The sequence below is a fragment of the Temnothorax nylanderi genome, unplaced genomic scaffold (genome assembly GCF_030848795.1).
Source record: "Temnothorax nylanderi isolate EJ_2023f unplaced genomic scaffold, tnyl_v1.0 TNYL_tig0031_pilon, whole genome shotgun sequence".
Classification (NCBI taxonomy): Eukaryota; Metazoa; Arthropoda; class Insecta; order Hymenoptera; family Formicidae; genus Temnothorax; species Temnothorax nylanderi.
This window is the reverse complement of record NW_027249093.1, coordinates 48,556-74,599: the sequence shown is the minus strand read 5'-3', so window position 1 is coordinate 74,599 and position 26,044 is coordinate 48,556. Positions and strand designations below refer to the sequence as shown.

Genomic DNA, 26,044 nt, shown 5'->3' with positions numbered 1-26,044 from the left:
ATTTTCAGAGGGTAACGATGTTCGAATACCAAAACTATTTCAGGAATAACCCATTTGAGAGGTATGAGTTGATTTGAGAGATATGAGAGATAGGTCAGTATTAGGTAATCTCGAAAGTCCGCTCGACAGGACTCGGAAAATGTAGTCTATGGAGCAGACGCGCAAGATGCGGGTATTATTAGTCGTGGAGATGTAGATACTCAAGAATGTACGCTCGGGATGAGAGAGAAGGTACTTCGTACATCGTCGCTCGCCGCGTATGGAAAAGGCGGCGCGCATTCAGCCGGTATGAAAAGAACGAGACGGTGCATGCGGTGAGGCCGCGCTACCGTGTCGCTTGCCGACTCGAGTCACGGTCGAAGTGAAATTGGTGTTGGGAACAGGCGTTGCGAAATATGAAACACGTACTTAACTCACCTACTTTAAGGATCGGTCTAGTTCGATACGGGTCAAGGTTGTAGCATCGCGACGGCGACGGCGACCCGCAGTAACAGCGCGAAATTGATCCAATTGGCGCGACGACGGTGGTGGATGTGGAGCGCGGCGCCGAGGTCGATTACCGTTAAACGTACGCGAGAGTTTAACCACACCTGGCCGCCGGTGGAAATAATGGATCAATGCGAGTCGGGTTGTTCGTGAAATTTTCGTGACGCAATCGTCTCAGACTCTCGTTTCGCGATTACACGGTTAACGCTGGACGAACCCAGGGATATACTTACTGTTAGTCTCGGGCTGTATCGGCAAGATTTCAAGGTCCACGATAGTTTGCGATTTTTATATTTCATATTGCCGCACGACGCTTTAAAGTATCTTTTTTACTATTTTTTTTTTACAAGCCTCGCGCACTTTATCTCATGCTACATTATTCAACAGGAACCTTTGGAAGATATATATCAATCGTAATTTTAGATTGTTAAAATCTGAGAATTGCCGTCAACGTAGCGAAGGCCAGCGGCGAAAAGAATCAGTCTCGCGTTTGCTTATTTTTTTATAGGGATCATAGTGCATTCGCTTGCAACACATTCACGCTTTATTGTAGCGAGTGCTATTCAGCGCGCGCGCGCGCGCGCGATAGAATCGTACGCAAATAGCGTAACGTTGAATCAATTTCGCGTGTAAACGCGCGTGAACTAATTTCTGCCGCATATCTGTCCTCATTGTCGAGGTCTTTAACGTTGCACAAACGACGGTTGCACCGCACCGCATCGCATCGCGGGCTGAAAACTCTCTGTTCCCGAGAGTGTCCTTGCGTAGATAGGTCCCGCATGAGTGACTTCTGTATCGTTGCGTATCTTGCATAACGGCGAGGCGCGCGATTACGGGCGTGCAGCAGCCTATGCCCCTGCGCCGCTCTTCCCCTCCCCTCTATAGGTGACGACTCCCCGTTGACATCCTTTACGCAATCGAAATTTCTCTGAAGCCACCCGATTGCCGAAAGGTCACTTACCTCTTGCACAAAGTAATTACGCTCGTTCGTTACGCGCGGCGCGGCGCGGCGCGGCGCGGCGCGGCGTATTGGTCGTCCAAGAGTCGATTAGGCGTGTTAAAACAACACGCCGACAGTAACATTCGCGGAAACTAATCGCACGGAGTTGCCGAGATAATTACCGCGACGAGCCGCTGAGAGAGAGATGCGTTATTGCGGATATACCGTAAATTAACTTACGGTACATCTCGTTATCTTTCGCCACGTCGCGTATTACAATAACGCGACTCGACGTGTGGCTGTTAGACGCGAGAAAAATGGAATAATCTGCAGCCGCGAGTAACTAATGTATGAAAGGCAGAAAACGCGGTATATTCTGTGAGCTGCGGAAGGATGCGTTAAGATGATAGTATGCGTGTTAATGGATTCCGACAGACATGAGACACACGCGACTCGACAATTATTATTTCGTATAATCCGTAGGAAAAAAAAAGAAGAGAGAAGACGAATGTTTATCGCTTCGCGATCGTATCGAACGGCTCGCGATTACCAAAATCAATCTCGACGAAATCCTTGATATTAATGACGCGCTTCGGCAAGTTCGTGGTTAATTAAGATAAAAGTATAAAATAGTGGACTCCAAAATGATTTCTCGATGGTGAGACAAGTTTTTTCTCACGCTCTTCTTCCTCTTGTCTTTTCTTGCCTTGGGAATTAATTCGAAACACGTTTAGCAAAGGATATATGAAGCAAGAGAACGCCACGAGTGAGTCTAATTAGAATATTATTGATTGGTTCGTAGAACACCGGGGAAACTGGTCGATCGGCGACTTGTGTCCCATTGTGCGGTTAAAAGCAATCAGCTCGGGAGAGAAAAGAGAAATAAATCGCTTTATTGTGCCGAGAGTGCGCAAACGGGTAGAACCAGTTGACGTGGGCGAAAAAAAGAAGGTACACTTTCCACAAATACTATATCATTCCTCGGAGCCCGTCGTCACCCATCTCTCGGAAATTATTGCCATGCGCAGTGGGTGATGTTTTAGATCACGTGTTTCACAAAATATAAAACCATAGGAGCACGTATATAAGTAATAAGCCTGACAGTTCGTGACAGTGTCTTCATGTCTGTCAATCCAACTCGGATAGATCTCTCCTGAAGCTCGAACTCCATTTCGCACAAGCACCGCCAGTCATGTGAGTCAATATACGTCTCATCGCGCTCATTACACGCTGATTACTCCACATGTACATACATCGGTGATTCATTATCATACATCACCGGGCGAATTTATTAAATCTCAATCTCGTTATTAAATCACACATTGCTCCTCGTAACGATTACATGTATAATGATATTCGTACTTTCAATATTAATGAGAACATTTCAAAAGCAATTAATCATTTACAATATACTATATATCCGGCTAATTTCATCTCCGCAATATTCCAATAAGACAGTTTCTATTTCACGTAATTCTCGCTCATTATTCCTGATAATTTCAGGTCAGGAATAAAACGCTTTGCTCTTTGCTTGCGCACCTCTAAAGCTTAAATGAAAGACTTCTTTTTCGATTGCATGTAATTGAAAAATCATTAATCTCTCCGCGTCCGCGTTAGCCAATTTCAACTAGTCAAGTGTTTCGTAGATAAAAGTTGTGTGGTAGGTCTGGGATATTCCGTACCTCGACAAAAATTAATATTCAAAATCCTCTTGGTCAGATTCCCCGTCTAATTATGAAAGGATATACGTTAGGGCTTGTTAATAAATTTACGAATTGTTACAGCAAACAGTTATTAAAATTATGATTTACATACAGCTTCTTTCATCGATTACCCAAACGGTCCAAGTTTCGTTCGTTCAAGGCAAACTTGGCTATTTTCGAGTCCGCGGTAAATTAAAGAAAAAGAAGCAGAAGTACCAAATGAGTGGAACGTTTTGAAAGTGTCAGTTGCGTCTGCAGTTATCAATATTTTTATCGCTGATCGCTAATTAAATGAATTGTTTACGAGCAACACAATGTAATTAGTTTTTGCTAGTGAATGAAGTAATAATGGGGGCAAAAAGACGTACTGAAAAAAGCAATAGCATTCAAGCTAAAGTAACACAGTTGACGGACGAATAAAAAGTTTGATTCAAAGTTAGAATTAGGTAGGGTAACGAAACGCAGATTTTTATCTCTTGCCAAATTCGGCCTTGCGTATAACTCAGGTTGCGTAAACGATTTAATTGTAAGACTTTGATACGGTAATTATAACTTTACAACGATGTTTGATATTTGTAATCGAACGAATTAATCAACGTATTATCGGTAACGCAAATCGTGATAGCCTTAGAAGAACGTAGAACACGTAGAACAAATATTTTGAAACATGGTTACTCGTGCAACGTACTGTGCACAATTGCTAAATGTCATAAATGCACGGTATTTCTTATGTAAACGCGCAGTCATTTATTTCATTAAAGAGAAAGCTTTGTCGGCCCGCGAAATGTACATTGACTTATACGACTTATGTAACGATAAATCATACGTATATCGTTCGATTTACCATTGTCTCTCATCGTTTTCTCTAAAACTCTTGTGATTTCTACTACCGTGAAATTAATGAAATTATACGACAGGGAGAGAATTTTTTTATGTTCTCGCTCCGGGTGTAAAATTAAGTTATAGCTCTGCAATACGCAGAGGACTGCTTTGAGGACTAAACAAGAATGAAATATCTTGCGGATGGCACTTTTCCGCGAAAGGCAAGCAACCGGTCTGCCGAATTTGTCATCAATAAAAAGGCAAGAAGGAAATAAAATGATAATCATATGTTTTCGTCTCAGTTCTCAGACAATTTGGTGCCCGGCCAGACTGCGCGTGATTTCTTCTCTTTTTTTCTCTCTTCATAATTGACGATGTCAACCTGAAATAATGTTTGTCTCTCGTTGACTAATAAAGGATACGGGGAAACTTTTGTCCTGCGATTCATAGTGCAGAGAGGAAGATTAAATAAAAGAGCTACAGGCGAATGCATTGACGCGGTTTTTTTCGACGTTTCAGCCGACGTGTCTCCGATGTCGCTTTTTTGCGCGTACCTTTTTCGAATTTAGATTCAGGCTCCGTCCGAACGATCGTATCGTCGATATGGCGTCAACCAGCAGTAAAACCGGCAAAATCGGTGTTTAGTCACCGCAATTTCATTGGAATACGCCTTTCTTTCTTCCATCACGCAGATGATATCGTCGTATATACATGCAAACCGGTTTTAATGAGATTTGCAAATTTCGGTGGCACGATATTCATTGACTCGCAAATCGTTCAATGGAACTTGAGATTATCTTGCCTAAATAAGGGTCTGAGTTGCTGTTTTCAGCGTAAACAGCAACTTAGCATGTTGTTCAATCACGATCTCGCGATGCACATATCGAAATAATATATTGTAAAAATACAATATACAATGTATATATACATATAATACACAACGCTTTTTGTTCGTAATTTAAATAAACTTTTCTTTGCAAGAACCGTTGAGGAGAATAGAAAAGAATTAGCTTCTTAACGATTAGAATATTGACATTAGAAATATTATGAAAAGTTTATTACTTCGATGCTTTGAGAAATTGAAAACAGTTTTCGAAATGTTGCAAATAAGTGTCAAAAGTTTAACTAGAGAGGATTCTAAAGATATCACACGGCGTAGTATTTTTTCTAAATATTATTTGGAGACACGCGCTGACATATCTACGTGTTCTGATGGCTATTTATAGAAAATTAAGCAGTTATAACGGATAACGAGAGATTGCGTAGTTAGAACGAAAGTCCAAATTTTAGGAAACGACGTTCCCAATATATCTCGAGCGTGGTTTTCAAAAGTCACGAGTCATATACCGGTTTTGCGTTGAAAGAGGAGGGGTCACCTATGAAAGATCGCAGCGTAAAAAAATACACGATACGCACGACTTCCGATTTTAGATAAGGTATTCGTTAATCACCCGTTCGCTATTTCTTTAATGTCGCCGAAACGAAATAATCATTGTTTAACGCGTCAACGCTTATATGTTTCGTGACTTGGAACTTATTACACGTTAATTACGCTATTATTCTAAAAATGTAAAAAATCACTTTACAATGATTGAAGGTTAACTTCGCTAACATACCGATCAGTCACTGCCCCGCTATAGCGTTATTGCGCTCATTAAAATCTCCGCCATTGAGGATTTTAACGCGTGTGGCGGAAATGTTTGAGGATTTTAACGCGTGTGACACCGGAACGTCGGACTGTGTAAAGTAAAAGATGTTGCGGATATTTTTATATTTTGTATCAGAGATCATTGAAGACATTTTATTAATATTTTATTTTAGACATAGTTGATATAAATATTTACCTAATAAGCTTATAACATTAAACTATATTTAATCATATTTAAGAGTCACTGATTTAAACTGAAGATTTAATCTTGCACATTTTAGTAGATCGAGATATTTAATGAAAAATAAAAAGTTACGACAAGTACAAATTTTTTAACAGATTAAAAATTCGCTGAATATAAACATTGCACCCTAACTTTCTTCGACACTCTTACTATCGTGTGTTATCTATGTATCTAACAATAAATACGATACATAATTATGGACGGTGGAAGCTAAGCTTCCTACTTCGAACTAAACGTATAATTTACAATAAAAAAAATTTGCATCCATATTTTCTGCTAACCAGCCGACAATAATAATGGTTATAGCGTGTGCAAAGAATGTAAGTGCGACGCGTGTACGACGTGCGAGAGAAAACTGTAAGGTGACTAAAAATCAAGAAGTCAAAGACACTCCGGAGGTGAAAGGGAACTCTGCCGGAAGTGCACTTGTACGTACTCGTACGCTAGTCCTCGCCTGAAATGCATTTCCCATATGCTCAAGGGAGGCCGGTAGGACCTCGATTTTCTCTCTTTTTCTCTCTCTCTCTCTTTCTCTCTTTTTGTTTCTCTCTCTCTCTCTCAAGGGAACGGCATGCACTCATGATTCTCATAAGACCAATTTCCGGGCTCCTTGAGTCGTGACTGACCGTCGGCCGGGCCGGACCTGAAAAATGCATCAAGGCGGAGCAGTTCCCATATCGACGACGCCGCCAAGCTGCGGAATGCGCGCAATGAAACGCAGGGAGGGACGGTTTCAGTCTGCGAACGTGTGTCCCTGAAACGTCGTGAGCACCTCGTCCACTGACATGGTCTATGCCTCATGAGGAAACGACGAGGAGGATTTAAATAATTCTCCGCTTGTTCTTATAATCGAGTAAAAAAAAACGAAAGTTTTTTTATCATACTTTTTAATGTGATTTAAACACGTAACGCGGATGTGGAATGCGCATGCCGTTTTCACTGTCATTCACTTACGAGAAAGTGAGCGTCGATCATCTTGAATTCATTCAATCGGTTTAACATAATTTAAATAAGTAAATAAATGTTTATCTGGATGGGTTCATTGTCTCGAGAAACGGTAATCACGAGGGAACCGACAAAAGAAGTTCATTAGAACTGTAAGAAAAAGAGACCACATAGAGCAGGTCAGAGAATTCAATTTGTTTCTGTCGAGTTTCACGGTTATGGACGCGCGCAGCCACGGACCGCGACATATGTATGTACTTGCATATCTGCGATTGCACACAATCTTGTCACGATACGCGCCTCGTTTAAGCGTTTGTTTTTTTTGTCCGGTTTAAAGCGGAAGTGGACGGGTAATAATCCAGCTCGGAGAAATGTACGCGTAGTTAAACACCGAATAGCAGGCGTCAGATGTAAGAACTTGTCACGATTTTTACACGTTCTTATATGCAATATACACACATATACAGTTTTTGTGAAATTAATCTTGTGAAATAAGAATTTAAACAAAACTTCACACACACCCAAAAAAGTTTATGACTTACAAGCTTCAGTTCCCGAAGTTTGTAATTTTTAAATAAAGATTTTTTACACGTTAATATTAATTTATAGATATAATAATGAAAGGATACTCTTTTCGATATTATTTTCCGAGAGTCTTCTAAAGTTTTTTCTAGAATCTTATAAAATCTTTTCTACTTTCTATCACACAGAGACGGCCGGTTTTGATTCGTCACGATCGCTCATCGGTTGTCTGACGCGGCGAGGCAATGTGACAGCCGCGCGTCATATAGTTGCGTTTTACTGTTTGATAAACATGCTCACAAAGATATTATTATTTTTTTTGCCGATAAGCCGGAAACGATGAGGCGGACAGGTACATATAAATTAATGCCTGCGGTGACGGGAATCAATGCCTCGCGGCTGCGAGCGTCCTCGAGAGCGACTATGTATATTCCAAATGCCGCTTATGGCACTGTCCTCTCGTTTAGACCATAAGAGAAAGTCCCGCTGAACATGCGTTAATACCGCGAGTGAACTATATTGCGCGATGCATACTCCAGTCACTTGCAAGATACAGCATTGTGTGCGCGTTAAATATTTAATCGACAAAACCGAGAATGCTTGAAAATACATGCGGACATTCTTGCCACATTATTATTTTCGTTAAAATATATAAGAATCGTTCTCTATATTTTTTCTTTTATATCTTACATCTAGAACGAATAAAAAAAACAGTAGTTTACAATTACGCAATAATTGCTTTTAAAACGTTTCCATCGTTGATATCGCTAGAATCTGAAAGAAACAGCTATCGCGATATTGATTTTTGTGAGTTATCGTTCTATCGTCCAGCTCAATATTTATTTAGGTCAATATTTACCGATCGGTGAACGGGACAATCGTTGTTTAATAAAAATCTACCAGGCTTGCTCAATAAACGTCTCATTCTTGATATCGCTGATTAAACTCGACCTTCGGTCACTACTTTTCTACAGAGTCATTCTTCGAGCCGCGTAGACCCGAGTCACTTTAAATGCATTACGGAACAGCCGGTGCGAAAGCAGAATTAATCGTTTTGACATAAAAAAAGAATATATAGCAGCCTTGAAATGCGATACGTGTGTCCCACGCGTTGAATTCTTATTCGAGGCTCGTCTAGCGCGATCGCGTATTAAAGATCTCACTTCTGATGTGACATTGGCGCGTTCTCGAAATATCTTCCTATTTTGCATAATAGAATCCTGCCTCGCTCTTCTTCGCTTTTCTCTCTCTCTCTTTTTCTTTCTATTACTTTTTTTCCTCGTCGCTGTCGATGCATTGATTCACGCAACAACAACACCTCGTGTCACGCTCGATCGCGCGTCATCGTTGCCGCTTTCTTGGCAAGATGATGAAGACAGGGGTATTCAGCAGAATTTTTCGTTGCGCGAAAAGAAAGCAGAGGGAGAAAATCTGTTTGATCTGAATGCGTAGCATTCTCACGACAAAAAAGAACAGTAATGTATTCGGTAATGCATCGCGGAGATCCCTGGATTCGCGTTCACTGCAAAATTGAAAGAGAGAAAGAGAGAGAGAGAAATTTCATGGCTATCACATCGAAATATTACAGCACATTAATAAGATGAAGGATCATCTATCTCCATTATCCATAGCTATTACCTCTTACGCTAAAGTACTTTCCTACTTACCTAAAACACTTTCTGCGGAGTTTCATCGTTTGAAAATTAATGTCAAGAGTTTTTGCGCGTTACAAGTGACGTGAAAGATTTTTCGCGACTTTAGTTAGGGAAACCTTAATAGCGGAACCTTGTTCTTTATTTAATTTCAAGTGGGCTTGACTTGAAAAGAATTTTAATTCAAGGCTCAGCTGTCGGAGATTCAATGTTGAAAATTGAAGAAGTTGCGAGAAAGTTAAGCAGAAGCCAATTCCAATTTGATCGAGAAAGCAATAGTTGAATTATGCACCGGTATAATTTTACGATGTCTATACGAAGTATCAGTGCAATCTAACTTGGAAAATATATTGCTGAGATTTATCAAGAGCTCGTAAATATAAAATCTATGATTGCATGGAAAGGATTTATCTCTCGAAACAGGTTTCCTAATATCAAAGTCACGTACGCGGACGATGTATACAGTTTGAGTTACATTTTTTTTTTTAATAAACTACATGTAATAGAATTCGTGCACAGCTGAAATTTCAGCGTAACGATGTAATAAGTAGAAGCACAGGGCCCCGGTAGTCGCGCGATTTCTCACGACACTCGATCTGTCCCGACCGGCGTTTTCGCATTCCGGAAGTAGGTACTTTTCATTACTTCCTGCTGTTCATAAGCGTATGATGGACCGAAGGAAAGTCATTGAACGCAGGATAGATGCTGCCGCCGATTAGCGACTCACCATTCATTGTATCCATCCGTTTTGCGAAATGGGAAATGAATACGTTCGTATAATAAAATTAGCGATTCTCCCTGCGCGAGTCGTAAAAGGCCTTCGACAAGGTAAATATCATAAATTTTCGCCAAACCACGTCGTTCAAAATATATCGAATCACTTTAATATGAACATATCACTTTAATATGGGCAGTAAAATTGAGACCCGTTTAAGAGGTTCGGCACCTATAAAATATAACGAACAACTTCCAGGAAACTCAATTTGATATATTACCTCTGCGCGAATCTCCCGGACAAAAAATTGTATATTATTAAAAGTGACTGAGCTCTTATGATAATGTTAGAGACCATTGATTAACGCCGCAAGGGATAAGAACCTTTTTACTTCAATGAAAATTTCGAAGAAATCATTTCTAAAAATAGTTACTTGAAATTCTAAAATTTTTCGAGTAATGCGTACACAATCAGCAGTTATATTTTCGTCATTGTACGAATCGATCTTTTGGAATTTGGTCTATTCCGCGGCGCATACTATGTGTGCTGCACTATAAATTTAATGTACGTGTAATTTTTGAGAGGTAATTACGTTCGAGCCTTGATGCGATGCCGGTAATTCGCAATCTATCTGTTGCAATCCGTAGCTATTGATCTACATAGGAACCGACTGCATACTGATATTGCAACGTACAAGTTATACTCGGATGTTGCGTTATATAGGCGACCGTGTGTAAACGTTACGCGACACATAGCAGGCGGAGATAGATAACAATTTGATATGGGTATCTCCATGACCACCGATCTCGCAACCACTTTTCTACCGCTTCCTACCGCTCGATCTAAAACGCTGTCCAATCCCGTCTTCTCAAGTTAATCCGAAAAGAAAGTGAACGAGCATGGTGCACTTGGCGATGTAAAAAATCGGCTCGAGCTTATTTCTCTCTCTCTCGATTCCCTCATAGATGGAATCGTGTCGTTTGCCCCTTCGACGAGGAAGGCGAGGAATTGCTTTTCGCAATCGAGATGCTCTTCTCTCGTTTTTATCTCCTTCTTTACATCTTTCTCTCTTCCTCCCTTCTCGATCGTGTATAATACGATGAAACCAGTTGCCCTTTACTTGGCTTCGTCTGTCGGCTTTCCGAGCGTAACGTTGGCATTTAAAACTCGCAATTACCGGCCGTGTTAATTAACGCCGCGCAAAGAAAGAGGACCGGTACATTCGTTTTGTTCACCCATAAAACGCAAGACAATAAAGCAAATTAGGCGTTACCGCGAGACCCATGGCCCAAACTCGTTTCCTTGAGGTCAGACGAAAGTGATATTCTTTTGTCCACGTAAACTGGATTTTTATAACATTTTTATAGGATAATTTAATATCCGTTATTTTCTCATAGTTAGGATCATTTGTCGGAATCGTGAAATGCACCTTAGTTAGCTCTTGCTTCATTTTCTTGCACAAGGTTTAACTTCATTAAGTCAAGTACAATTTATAATTGAATTAAGCCACAATTTAATCAAGTAACAATTGAATTAAGCAAATTAGACGCTGCGCAGAGCTCTTTTGCCACGTAAATTGTTTCTCTATTTATATATAATTTGGGACAATTTAATATTTATTATCCTCTCATATAAGTGGTTGTTGTTGGATCAACTTCTTCGTGAAAAATATCTTTTAGCACGACCAAAGTAGCAATAAGATAAATGAAATGTCACCCTGATAATGCAAGCCATCGCCCAAAACTCGTTTCTGCAAGGTCAGGTAAAAAAAACGAACGTTGTATTATTCATGCGATTTCTACTTTTATAATTTCGCATAAGCCAGTCATTCCGAATAGTCAGTCATTCGTCCAGTTTTTCTTACAGCTATTGTGCGTTGTTAGCATCGTTTTCTCAGTAAAATATGTTAGTTCACGCTTTGCAATTTTGTGCGAATTGCTAAATTGCACAAAATTGATTCGAAAAAACCAAGCAACAGTAAAACTAATTAGATGTCATACTGGAAATGCGAACAATGGCCTGAATTCGTATTCTATTGTTCGGCTGACTTTTAAGTGAAAGTATTTCTCTTCTATGAATTAATTATATTCGAGACGTTTGCGAAGATAACATGCTTCTTTTGCATTATATCTTTGAAGTAAATACTTTTACATATAATGCTAATAATTCTGCAGTGTTGCTGGATGAATTTTTATCTACGATCACCGTTGACATTTTATATGTATAATTATTATTATTATAAATTAACAATCAAAATTTACGTAATTTAATTTTATCATTTCACGCTTTCGCTATATGAATGACTTATAAAATGCCACAAAATATGACAGAGATTGATATATGACGACAGGTTTGAAAATAATTAAAATGAATAAATTATTGAATAAATTTCAGAAGCAAAATTAAAGATTGAAAAATATGCGCAGCACTCTAGAATTGATGGTGTTACATTTATCCAATGAAGGTATATACGGAGGTATAACGGAGAGAAAAAGAGTACAGTGTTAGTATCTTTCTTTAGAAATTCCCGCAAATGGATCGCCATTAAGGATAACAATGCGGAGGTGCGCAAACGGTATACTACTATGCTTGAACACGATGTAATCTCGTAATTACTTAATGATTGCATGAATAATATTCGATCGGAAACGATCAGAATTCATAAATAAAGTAGCATAATAGATGGATGCCCCTCTGAGGCATTGTGCGAATCTCGAGCCTCCCTTATGAAACCGTCGTTATTGTTGCACGAAGGTCGAATATATTACTCGGTTGAAGATCATTATCTCTTATTAAAACAGTGTCTTCCTTCTCTTTTATTGCCGTGTGAGACTCCATTGCTGTCGTTACTCCCGAAGATTTCCTTATCCGAGCTATTCTTTTCGATTCGCGAGTCTCTTAATTCTTTTGTAAAATTTAATCACAACAAAGATATGGATCGTAGAAAGTAAAAGTTTTCAAGAGAAAAAGGAAGCTGTTGCAATTGCTTAAATGTTTTTCTTCTACAAGTGTTGTTGTGCTTGAGATAATGAACAAAAAATAAATAATTTTAAATAAAAATAAATAATTAAAATTAAATATAAAAAGATAAATTATATTATAAATAAAGTGTACAGAGATTTTTTTCAGCAGTTTATTTTCAACTATTTTCGTCCATTTCTTTAGAAGAAAATACATTAATCTTTTTTTTACTAAAATAACTTGATATATGATTTTTATTAAAAATTGATTTATTAAAAATTGATTTTTAATTAAAATTGATTATGTAACATTTTAACATTAATAACTTTTCTGTCTCATATTTAAATATCAAGAGATGCAGAACGCATTTTACGATTAAAGATTAATTTACAGAAGCAGCTTCTGTGCATGTTATTATCTTTTTAATGACTTCACTTAATATATTTTTAACGATTTTGTTTTCTTCAAAAGTTTAACTATATATGCATTCTGACTATATTATAAAATAGTCATAATGATATCAACAACTCGAAGAATTGCTCCTATAAATATTAACTGAAATTGATTGAAGTGGACATTAAATTGATTAAAGTTTAACTAAATCTTACTTTTTATGGCTACATATTCAGAAAAATTACCCAAATTTTAATTTTAACCGATATCCGATAATGAGCATACCCAAGCAAATTAGATTTACATCACGCTGTTTTGCATTTTACGCGGCCGAGTTTTTAAAATAAAATTGTCATAAATAACATCCGGAATTTGATAAATATTGCAATTTCGAACCCCGAACGCATCAAGAATTCTTTTCAAAACTCTGGCGCTTTCTTGAAAGAGTTCTGAATCTGCTTCGAGGCTATCGATCATTTCTTCCGGTTTCTTCTTCGCGATCAAGGCTCGTCAGCTTCGACGCGAGACACGTCTATCCGCGGATACTCTATGTTCTGTGTGTACATGTGTGTTGGAGGCTTTTGACGCGAGTCTATTCAGCGTTAATCCGATGCAACGAAACTTTCTTTCCGGGATCGCCCCCGTCTCGTACTCGCGCGCGTATATTCAACGCCGCGCACTCTCGTTTCTCCGCGCGGTGCGGCAGTTCTCAGTTTCATGCATGCGTGAACTCATCGCGACGGTTAGTTTCGATTCTTCATTTTCACATTTCGCCCACCGGGGATGTGGCAAAAAAATTATGTAATCCCAGAATTTCTTCATCGCCCCGGCGGGCGAAGTATCTCTTTTTGTCTACTCATCCGAATATAATAGACGCGACTCTTCTTTTCTCTTTTATTATATATATTAATCATGCCTATTGCGATGGGGAAAGGAATGAAAGGATGACGTTGAAGGATGAATTTTATTTTGTTAATTTCAATAAATAGCAGATATCCTCCTAATTAACTTCTCAGGGTTTAGACAGAAACAATGAGTTTAAGTACGTAAATAAATGTCAAGAACGCGACAGTTTCGAGTATACTTGGCCGTGTTCGTCATATATATATTGAGCGCTAATTACCCTCGCTTCGTTCTCATTTACGAGACAACGATATTTTTCTGTTTCAGCGATGTGACGCAACCAGTCGGGAATATTTTTATGCAAAATGACTCGCGCCCTTGTCCTTCTCTGCATGGCCATCATTCTACCTCTCGTACGATGCCACAAGGTAAGATCGCAGCCAGGCATCGCCAAGACGCCCAAGGACACTGTTATCCCGTGCAATTACCTCTTTAAGACAAAGAACACGCGTGTCCGCGAGCGTGCACGCGCGCAGGAGAATAATTCTGCTGAATTAAAGCGAACGGCCGCAAAATGCGATGACGACTCTAATTCACGTTAATCACGTCGCTGCGAGGTAAACTCACGGTACGCGAGCAGCGTCATTTGATTTGCGCTTGTGTCTCTATTTACTCAAGTAATGTATCCTTCTCTTCCCTTTTCCCGTTTGCCACATTAATTTTGCAGAATATAATTTTAATTTTGTCCCTGTGTGCGCGTATTGCAACGCTCGTCTTTAAGGAGTTATCCTACCGTTCGTTTAATCCGCGCGCGGCTCTAACGTTTGAATATTATTTAGCGCGATTACGGCACGGGAGGAATTAATTAGCTTGACGCTCGGTAGTGTGGGAGAGAAGGAATTAACGACGCCTCATAATTCCGCGCGTTACTTGCGATTAACGTTGGGTGCGCCGGCTATTTACGAGGGAATTATTCCAACGATCATCGATTATCGCGCTGGGATTTGCGCGGAACTTGCTAACGACACGAAGTTTCTTATCTGTCCTTTAATGTAATGTCCTTTCATAGCTTATCATAGTTATTGGCATATAACAAAAATTAAAAATCGTATTCACGAATTTATATATCTTTTATTGGTAATTAATCTGAAGTAAAAAAAATGTAAATGCGAAGTATTTAAGTTTGAAGATTGCAACGCACGTCTGTAGTTAAATCAAATCAATTTATTTTGTCAGATGGTAATTCGCCGAATTTATTCTCGAGACCGGCAAGGTACCGGTAAAGTGCGAAACACGTTTTACGAAATGGAGCTTGTTAACTGCAGATTAATGGCACTGACAGTTGCTACGTGTCAATACTCAATAGTATCTGCCTAATTAAGAAAGCACGTGGAAAAAAGAAAGGATTGCGATTAATGGCACGTTACAACTCAGCACGCGTCGGTTGAGCGCGTCATCTTGTTGTAGATAATCATCACGAACGTGGTCAATGGCCGGCTCTCCTCTAACTTACGTAAGAACCATCGCGCACCTCGAAATTGCGATAAAACCATCGAACCATTCGACGCTGTTTAGCCACCTTGCCTTGCTTTCGATTTTTTTTTTCGAGAAATTTAAAATAATCGCGCAATTCTTGTTACCAAGTCCGACGTGTACGTGATAACGGTTGACGAGAAGAAATGACGATCGAGATAAATTCTGTTAAAGCAAGATATCGACAATAATATAAAAGTTGCCAATTTTTAATCGTTGATTAAAAACTTGATTCATGCAGATTATATTATTATAAGAATTATATATAAAGTTTTTGGATCCCTGAACTATTCGCAAAACTCAATTTCGCATCTTTTGTTTCTGCGAGAAAATTCATGACTCAAACATTCGTAAGATAGATTGAATTGATTAAGCTATTCATGAATAATAATTTGATCATGAATACAGTAATATTTTTATCTGAATGAATCGGTACTACCTTGTATATTTCATATTGATATCTATCAGAATATAATATGTGTTTCTTATTGAATCCCAATCAATAATTAAAATGCAACGGGAATTATGAGAGTTAAATCAAAAGCGATATAAGAGTATATAATAAATTAATAAATAAATAGCTCGTGGAGATTTTAATAAAATATATGCCGCGACAAGCGCATTGAAGTTTACTTGTACAAGTAATAAACTAAAGGCATGCACCGATAATAAAAATGTTAAAAGGTTGCGCGTTGTGTGATTAACGTTCACGTGCGCGAGCGCGTGTCTCGTCTTCGATAAAGCGCGAGAAGCGGTAGAACGCGAGTGTCGATAATAGGCACGTTAAACATTGTAATCAAGTAAAACGGCGCTTCTCTCATGATAGCCGTTTAAATCATTCGCGGATAGACATCGCGGACCGGTCAGTCGACGGCCCGCCGACTTACGTAAATCTCCGGTCGTTAGGAAACGGTACAAATAATTACTTTCAGATGAGAAACGCGCTCCGTCGATTTCCGGCAGCCGTTCCACGTGATTTACATGATTTCGCGATGTACTTGTTGCACCGGAGAAGAGAAAGAAAGAGAGAGAGAGAGAGACTGAAAGCGAAAACCGGAATGCTCCTAAGCCGAGAGAGTAATCTACTTTTCGCAGGAGGGGAAAAAAAAAGAAAGACGGCGTTTCTATTCGATCGACGGTTATGCTCGCAGACGCGTGAAAAGCATTACGATTAAAACGCGCGACTCGTGTCACGGTTGACGGGTATTACAAAATTCATTGTCGGCTCGGAAACCGTGCCTGAGAAATTCACGATTGTTTGCCGTTCGATCTGACGTGGGATCGCTCGTGCATATGTGGTTCAAGGCAGATTTAAAAGAATCCTCGTATCCGGACAAGAATATTAAAGAAATTAATATAAATTAATATAAAGCGAAAAATAATTGCACGCAACAGAAAGATTGAAGCTAATTTTAAAATGCTAAAAAAGGACATTATTACTATAATACTCTCAAAATTTATATGCTTATATCGGATCAAGTGCATTGAAAGAGTTAATATACGTATATCGCGCGGAGGAGATTGAAAAAAAAAAATACAATTGAAACATTGGATATTTTACAAAATCGCGGTTGCGTTTAAACAGGAATTTCGAGCGTTCGAACAAGCGAAGCGGATATCTTGTCGACGCTTTGTTAGGAGCGAAACGATCGCTCGTAGCGCAGATCGAGCGATCGGAGGCTCGGCAATAATGAGCGAAAGTGATCGACCTTAGAACTCCCAGGGGCTTCGATCGATTTCCAGCTGCAGCTCGATCGATTTCTGTGACACGGCGCGCAAGCAAAACGCCGCTGTGAAATGGTAGAGAAGCAGACCTTGAAACGCGATTGGAAAACAGAATACGCGTGCACACACCCGTTAATTACGGGCCGCCGCCACCGCCGCCGCCGCTGTAAAACCGGACGGGCTACGATTCTGAGAAGAACACTTGAAAAATCACCATCCTGACCTGAGCGAGCTTCTCAGCCAATTACCGCGATTGTCACAAGAAAAGAGACGTCACTTAAAAATTTGCATACTGATGCACAAGCTAATAATGTAATTTATTCAACTACAAATGTTAATTTTTAATTTTGTACAAGGTAATTTTTATATATTTAGATTTACAGTATGTGTATATCGAGGAAATTTTATTTTATTTTATCACTATTAATATTCTCTTTCCATTCTTATTTAATAAAAGCCTCTTGGCAGGCATCATAATGTGTTGTTATTTAATCGCTCTTGCTGCCTGCATTGTGAAACGCGAAATTTCAAGTCGTGGATTAATCTACAAATTCCGAGCCGTGATAGCTCTACCGTTCGTGACGTAACTTTTTACAACACGAAACGTGATGTCTTTTTGCCGGCGGCGTTACCATTCTCGATTACCGTATCCATTTTGCTTCGCTATTCCCACGATATCGGCACAATGGGGACAATACACCGTCAAGCAATCGCTTTAAGAGCCGATAAAAAAAGGAATAAAATAAAATTAATAAAACCGGAGTCATGGAACTGTCAAGACGCGCGAGCGAAAAAACGTGTATGAGATGATGGCGTAATAGCCAATAATGACTACTAAATTGCGAATCCCGGAAGCTAAATTTGCTCGCACAAAAGATCTCCGCGGATTCTTTCTCTGCCTAGCTATCACGTTCATTTCTCCGCGCGAATAATTACGAGATAAGCACGTACGCAGGAAACGTACGTCGTTTACGTCAGACAAATTAGCAGCAGTTCCCTTTCGATTTATCACCTCGATTGATGCGCGCCGCGCATTCGCTTTCACACCATTGTGCCGCACGTCGTTTCGCATTTAGGAATCGTAAGTAATAAGCGTCGCGATCGATCCGCGGCGGTATCTCATCGCGGATTTATTCATGAGGCGATCGATAAAGCGCGCCGAGATTACGCGACGGTCGCGATCACGATTACGTAAGGATATTGCGACACCCGCGCATTCACCTAAACCCATTTGTGTGTTTCAGATCCACGAGCACATGACAAGGGAAGAGATGCTATCGGTGTTTTACACGGGACACGAGTCCGGTAATAACAGTAAAAAAAAAGTAACTCACGCGTTATCCTTTCCTTTTTTTTATGCCTCGTTTCTTTCGGCGTGGCATTAAAAAAAAATCGGACCACCAACTGATGTGATTCAAATCGCAGAAATGCGATTACAAACGCGTCAAGGATAATCAGATACTTACTTTAATTTATCGTCCCTGTACGAGGTGTTCAATAATTCAAGAAAATTGAATGCATTATGCCGTGAGACTTATTGTAGTTTATTTTTCCGTAATAAGAATACTATTTATGTACTTGACGTCACGTCGCGTGATCGAGAAAAGTTCTTCAAAACTAAATCCATTAATTCTGTCAAAGTAAGATCCGCAAATCCGAATTTAATGACGAATATATTCCGCACAAAACTTTATTCACGTAGAATCTTCATCTTTCTTGTATCCTCGACGCGTCCCTGACAAAGAAATCAAGGATCAGAGGCGCAAATATATTTTTCATGCTCGACAACGGGCCGTTAAACTCCAATTCTACGTCGTGAATCATTCCCGTTGAATATTCATCTCGATTCCGTCATTCGAGAATCACCGTTTTGACGATCTCAGAAAGGATCTCCGTTGCCTGTCGTTGGGCTTTTAATATTAAATGACCGTGATTTTTATTTATTTTTTTTTGCGACGACCACGCTCGGCATAAGGAATCGAGTAAGAAACATTAATTCTGAAATGCTAAACGTAACTTTTGCAAACGCTAATAGTGCGTAGTAAAACAATATTCCGAAAAGTATTACAGCGTTTATATTAAACGATCAAATCCTTTTTTTCTTAACATCTCGTGGTGATTTTCCGGCAAATATAAACGGATTTTGCGTTCTCTCAAAACTATAGTGCCGCCGTACGAAGTCGTGCCTGTGTTGCACACGGTGCATAAGAGGAGCGTGGACGCGAAACCGCAGATTCACCTGAAGGCCTTCGGCAAAGATATCAGCCTTTCGTTGAAACCCACGGAAGGACTATTGACGGCCAACAGCCTGCCGATGTGGACTGTCACCAGGAACGCGTCGCAACCGGACGGCCTTCGTTACGAGAGGGTGAAGGATGTAAGTGATCTCCTTTCAGCATATTTAATTATCGAGAATTTTACAATTTCTCTGAAATTCACAGATTCTCTCGATATTTATCACCAAATTGAATTATTTGAAGACAATTGGTCGAATTTTTCTTCTTCATACAAGATGTCCTTGAAAATCGAAGGGAACGTAACAACGCGTGGTTCTGAAAATTCATTTAATCGTTCGGTCAGATAATTATATATTTTTGTCCAATCGGCTTCTAACGAACCGAACGTCTAATTGTTCCAGGTCGATGTGGATATCGGTGACATTTATCAAGACACGGAGAACATGGCTTCCATTCTGCTAGACCGAGACACGAATGGGAAAGTGCGCGTTGTAAGCGGCCATTCTTTCTTAATGTTCCTTTCGTCACCACCCTATTATTGCGGGTCGTCTTTCGTCAACCGACGCGACTCGCTTAGGACCTGTGTTATAATTATAGCAGTATCGCAATTCTCGTCGTACCGCACGGCGTAACATTTTTACGACGATGGGCGTAAAGCAACTAAAAACAATCGCTGATACAATCCTATATAAGCGATAAAAATTCGCAAGAGATTCGCCGGACGCGCGACTAACTTACACTTCGGATTATAATTTATACTTCAGGAAGATAGAGAGTATCTCTCTTTTATATCTTTAAATTTTACTAAATTGTTCACTCTGCTATAAGATTAATTTATGATCGAGCGGAAATGAAAACGGCCGGTATATGATGAATCTCACGCGCCAATGGAGATTTATTATAAGTAATTAAAATGTTGGAGCGAGTGTCTGGCGTGCTGTTCCGTCGAATGCAGCCAACGTCGTCTCATGAGTTATGACATCTATATTTTATGGACACCTACCGAGTTTCGTTATCCTCGCGAAATAGTCGTAAACTGCTCTTCAACAAATGAGTAAGGTTAGCCGCATATTTAGCGAGCAGTCGCATCGCTTGCTTAAATCTGAGATGAAACTCCTCTCGTTGAGACGTTCGTAGTTCCTTTTGTTTTAAGAATTAAGAAAGAAAAACGCTTTCTGTGAACTGAGCGGTAGCTTTGTTCTCTTATTCTCTTATTTTTGCAAAGATCACGAATTGAAGATCATCAATGAAATCTTAATGTCAAATTTATATCTGAATGTCTATTGTAGATAATTGAATGAAATGTTACGACCGTGGCATTAAAGTTACCTAAATACCGGCGATATCGCAGTTTTGACATTTCGATCTTACACTCGCAACCGATATCTTCCTCGCCTTGGTCGGGACAAAATCTCGCGTGAAGGGTATTGTGTTCACGAAGATAGAAGCCAATAAACTTTTGCGCATCCTACCTTTCGCCGCGGTCTGCAATTACAAGAGAAAGAAAGAAGGACGTTGGATTCCTAATAATTTTGTGTTCGAACAAGCATGACTGGATTTCTCTTACAAAGCTCTTAATTGCCCGTCTAGAAAGGAAGCGGCTGCACAAGATGTTTTCCCCGTATTTGCATATATCATACGTATAATTTTCGTGATACGCGAAATCTTCGCGATTTATTCGTCATCGGATATCGCAATTATTCGCGACTCGATCGCGAACTTCGAGATCTTTTCAAGAATCGTACGATGCGAATTTTCTCTCCGTACGCTTAAAGTTGACTGCACGAATTGACTGATCCTTCGCTTTCGTCACTCCTCCAATTTTAATTAATGTTAATTGTTATTACACCTGGAATGTTTTTTGCAGTGAAAAAAGCAGAATTGAATTTCGCCAGCAAACCGCGCTATACGTGCGTCGAACGTCCGCATGCCTTACCCAAAAGGTCGGGACGATCTAAATTGCGCTATTACGCGCGAGATCATTACTCGCGATGCAAATACGAGTAATATAACTGGTGCGCGGGCGAGAGCATATAATCGCGCAGTTATACCTTGCAGGAGTCGTGAAAGTTAATTGTTCGGTACGAAAAACCTCTCCGTTCAACCAGAAGGGTTTCGACGGAATTAATCTCTCGGCGACTCTGACGGCGACTCGCGCGTGGGAGTCTGAATGAAATTTTAACAAAGGCAAAAAAAACGTAATGTCGTCCAAGCGCGGTCACGTATACATAATATGCCCGCCTGGTTACATAACGCGCCGTAAAAGCGTTGTTCTAAGTGACCCCGTGCTGTCCTGACCTTTCGCTTTCACTCCCCCTCCCTCGAGATCTGACCAGTGCACCTCTCTCGCAGACTGCAGAACGAGCGGCACGATCGTGTCCGGATCGGGAATATACCGAGTAATTCGACTCGCTGCAAAACACTCGCCTCGGTGCCCGGGCTCGATGGAAACGCTCGATTTAACACGGCCCTCAACTCTAACGCGCCGTGATTCATACGCCGCGATATTTATACGTGCGATATTCAAATTGCACAATTCGGAGAGAGACGCGAGCGGGCACGAGTCGTCTGATAATTATAGGTATCAGACTAATCAGTTTATACACACCGGGAAGTGTTCGAGCGATCAAACTTACGAATATTCACTGCGAATCGTTTCGAAGTTTATGCCGAGATTATTAATTATAATCTCTTCGTTCAAGTTTGTTCATTACATAACGGTCGAGTCATATTTTTTCTTGATTTATCATCATCTCTTCACTTATGTAAAGTTTGTGGGAAGAAATGTTTTGTACATTTAAAAACATCGTAGTTGCTCAGAGAGACTATTATCGGGTGCAATTATAGTCACAGTTAATTACGAGGAAGTTTATGGGGCAATACGTGACTACTTGAATACAGTTCATGTCATGTAATCTAGTCGTGAATCAATTCCTAAGGGCAACGTTATGGTCTTTAAAAAAGAAGGAAAAAAGAATATTAAGAACAAAATGCCGTTTTATCGTTGCGCTAAAAATAATTGCGTAATTACTAAATTAAAGAAAAATAATATACCTATTATGTATATAAATTAGATTTTTTAAATTCGTATTGAATTAAAATAAAATTTTGCAATCCGAAGTTGAACGTTCCAATGGCAATTGATTACATTGCATGATTATGTACGTTTAATGAAACAATTAGTTATTTCTATTAATTATCCTATTAAAGTGTACGTCTCTTCGCTCAGGATGGAACCATCGGTTCTGAATTAGTTATTCGGCCACTGCCAGAAAGGGTTCTACAAGAAGTAGTGAGCAAAGCGCCAGCCCTTCACGAACCCGAACTACTGCCCAACGTAACTAGTAGCGAGGACTTGGAAAGCACAAGTCATCATATCGTTTTCAGAAAGGTGGATCGACCCGCCGGCGATGAGTACAGCGACTTTTGTGAGTGCAATATACGTCAGAAACTCTCTCGCTTCGATCGCATTCGAATCGGCCGTTTAAAGAGCGATTTAAAAAAAAATCGTGAGATTGCAAATATAAATTCAAATGTTTTCAGCGCTCATGGAACCCGACCACTTAGCCAAGAAGTATAGAATTAAACGTTCGATCAATAGCAGATCGAGGCGCGAAGCACCGTACGTCATTTACCCGGAAATCCTTTGCATTGTGGATTACGATGGGTACAGGTGAGAGTCGGCTAACATCATCATAACAACATCATATACACGACTGTTATTTTTCTCGCGCGAACACACTTCGCGCGGATCCGCATTGACATTTATAATCTCTCTTGGCGCGCTTAAACGGACGCGATCTTCTCGTTTCAGATTGCACGGCGGCGATAACGTACAGATAAAGAGATACTTCGTGTCCTTTTGGAACGGGGTTGATCTGAGGTACAAGTTACTGAAGGGGCCAAAAATACGTATCAGTATAGCGGGGATAATTATCTCACGGGTAAGAGACGGTAACAAAATTAGCCCTCGACCCCAGTTGATTGTAATCTGCACGATAGACGGATCTTTTCTCGAAACATATAAATCCTATATCGGACTTTGCATTTATTGACCAAAAAGAAAAAGAAAACTATCGTCGAAGATGAAAGCTGTAATAAGTTGAAAGTTGCAGTTGGAGCACCCGCCCCCCCCCCCTCCGCGTACATAAACAAAAACAAAATTGTATTGTACCCAGGGACGAGACGCGACACCGTACTTAGAAAGGAATCGCGTGGGAAGAGACGCAATCGACTCGGCAGCCGCTCTGACTGACATGGGCAAATATCTTTTCCGGGAGAGGAGACTTCCTGTATACGACATCGCCGTCGCCGTTACAAAGTAAGAGTGCCCGATCCGTATAGAGCGGCAAGTGCTGTTAGCTTGACGCAGCAAGTCACGAAAGTGCCCGCAGAAACGATAAGCTCATAATTCATACTTCTCTATTATTTGTCAATCCAACTCATTAGCGCTACATGACGTAAACGAGAGAAGCGTCGTCAATGCGTCCTTAGAAGCATTCAATTAATTTCAATACTCTCCGTTTCCTCTTTTTGCGTTACGACCGATAATATTTATTATAATTCTCACGTTTTATTCTCTCTGATGATTTCATACTCTCGATTTTTATCCCGCAAAACAGGTATGATATGTGCCGTCGTAGGAAAGGCGGCCGCTGCACTAAGGGAACTGCCGGTATGGTTTATTACATAGCGATCACGCTTCACTCCTTTTTTTCCTTAAGTTTTATAAACGTACAGCATTTTTGCTAGCTTGTATATAGTTGACGGTATTGTTGACGGTACACGCAGTAATGGTATATAGTCTAACAGGTACAGTAGAACGTTGTTAGGGGATGTCTTGGGATTCTGGGGGGAAGATATTCTTCTGTCGAGAAATCGGAGAATCGCTACGTGGCACGTGCTAATTAGTAACTAGCGAGAAAATACTCGCTGGTGCAAAATAGCTTCGGACAGAAATATCTTCCTCGCGCGGTCCCGATAATACAACGAGTGAAATTAAAGACTTGTAATCGGTGTCTGCGAGACAATGCACTTGTAATTCACCAGAGCTTCTTACGCACACACGCTCGAGCAAGGAGGAGCGAATGAGGAGTGGGTATGGTACCACTAATCTTAATTTAATTAATAACGCATAAACCGTGGCCGCGAAGCGGTCTTGAATGCCGTAACACCAGATCTCGTGCCAATTGCGTCACACACGGAAACACCGTAGATTTGTAGATTCGTAAAAATCGAGACGTATCACTGAATAAAGTATCGCGTATCTCCGGACAGACTCGTTTAGCATTTGCATCGGAAAGTCATAAAAATCGACGTGAGTTTCCTGTAGATCCTTAAAAATGTGCCTATATACATGGTGATTCGCAGAATTATTTGTGTACGCGTAAGTTACATAATGCTGCGTAGATCGAACTGATGTATACAATATAAATCTTTCCTTCTGATTCACGTTTTTTTTTTAAATTAATTTTTATTAGTTGTATCTCGCAACACTCTAGGCAAGATTACTCTAAATAGGTGTAGAAATATATACGGAAAGTAAAGGGAACTGAAATACTATTCAAACCGACAGTTTTATAATCGATGTTAAAGATTACCCTATTAAATTTTATTTAAACAAAATTTTATCTCCAAATAATATGATATATAGGTGAATTTTATCGCGCACATCGATATAATGGTAGTATTTCAGCCCTTTTTACATTTTTGCATTATTCTTGCACGTTCAGTCTTCATTTACGCAGATCTACGTGATTTACAAGTTTGCAGCTTAGACAAATAATTTTGCAAATTCCTGTTTCGATTACGAAAGAGTGCGACATACGAGCAATGAAATGTTGTACATACAATAAATCGGACCCGCCTGTCGCGCTCAATCGAAATGCCGGAGCTCGCAATCGCGTAAAATTGATTAATCGATCTTGATGCGAAATTACCGCTTAATAGGCGGACGTTTATTCACGCACCAATACGTATAGAGTGTTTCTTTTTTCGCTTTTATTTATTTATTAATTTTTTTATTTAATATTTCATTAGTCGCACACGCGCTTCCGCAACACGCGTTTCTTCGAGGTTGCCTCCGGAAAGGAGAGCGCGTTCTTTATTTTCTTTGTACGCGCGGAGAATCGAAAGGGTTGAAACTGACACAATATCGGCGTGTGTGACTGGCGTTGTGCGGAGATTATTTTCGTGCGTCTAAATTCTAAACCGTCGGAATCCGACCGGTCGCGCCGAAATTGTGCCGGTTACAAATCCTGGTTTTCGCGAGGACATTCGTTCGCTTCGCGGGTGTGTTTGCTTCCAATCACACGCAAATCCGCATTACTGATTATCGCAAGGACATCACGGAACTTTTTCTCAAAACGCAGAGTGGCGTGTCACACTTTTATATACGGTCAGTTTCTCGAGAGGATGATTATCATTTGTGTACCAATTCGCGAGAAATCCATGAGGGAACTACGATTCGAACCGAATCGTTTCAAACTCGTTCGAGCGACTATCCTTTATATGTTTTTTTTTCTTTTTTCCATTCTCTTGTACAGTATCGCAAAAGGATTAATGCGAGCGGTGTCTGAATTCCACTGTCTGAATATTGTCTGTCCCGTGACCAGGTCAGAAATGTTCGCCGAACATGAAATCTACATGATAAAGAGTATTTTTTTGTTATTGCAT

At 40.0% G+C, this 26,044-nt stretch overlaps 1 protein-coding gene across 3 annotated transcripts in view; it reads left to right on the top strand.

The window, feature by feature from the left end:
* Sona (sol narae) overlaps nucleotides 1–26,044 on the top strand; it is a 45,656-nt gene that overhangs the window by 13,663 nt on the left and 5,949 nt on the right. For 2 of the 3 annotated variants that reach the window (XM_071702564.1, XM_071702565.1), the window contains exons 3-10: nucleotides 14,202–14,302; nucleotides 18,377–18,437; nucleotides 19,298–19,509; nucleotides 19,771–19,860; nucleotides 22,599–22,797; nucleotides 22,913–23,042; nucleotides 23,184–23,313; nucleotides 23,548–23,690. In XM_071702564.1, the coding sequence (XP_071558665.1) occupies nucleotides 14,240–14,302; nucleotides 18,377–18,437; nucleotides 19,298–19,509; nucleotides 19,771–19,860; nucleotides 22,599–22,797; nucleotides 22,913–23,042; nucleotides 23,184–23,313; nucleotides 23,548–23,690 (1,028 nt within the window). In that variant the 5' untranslated portion in view covers nucleotides 14,202–14,239. Of the gene's footprint in view, nucleotides 1–14,201; nucleotides 14,303–18,376; nucleotides 18,438–19,297; nucleotides 19,510–19,770; nucleotides 19,861–22,598; nucleotides 22,798–22,912; nucleotides 23,043–23,183; nucleotides 23,314–23,547; nucleotides 23,691–23,991; nucleotides 24,045–26,044 lie in introns of all 3 variants that reach the window. The other variant, XM_071702566.1, reaches the window with a different exon arrangement.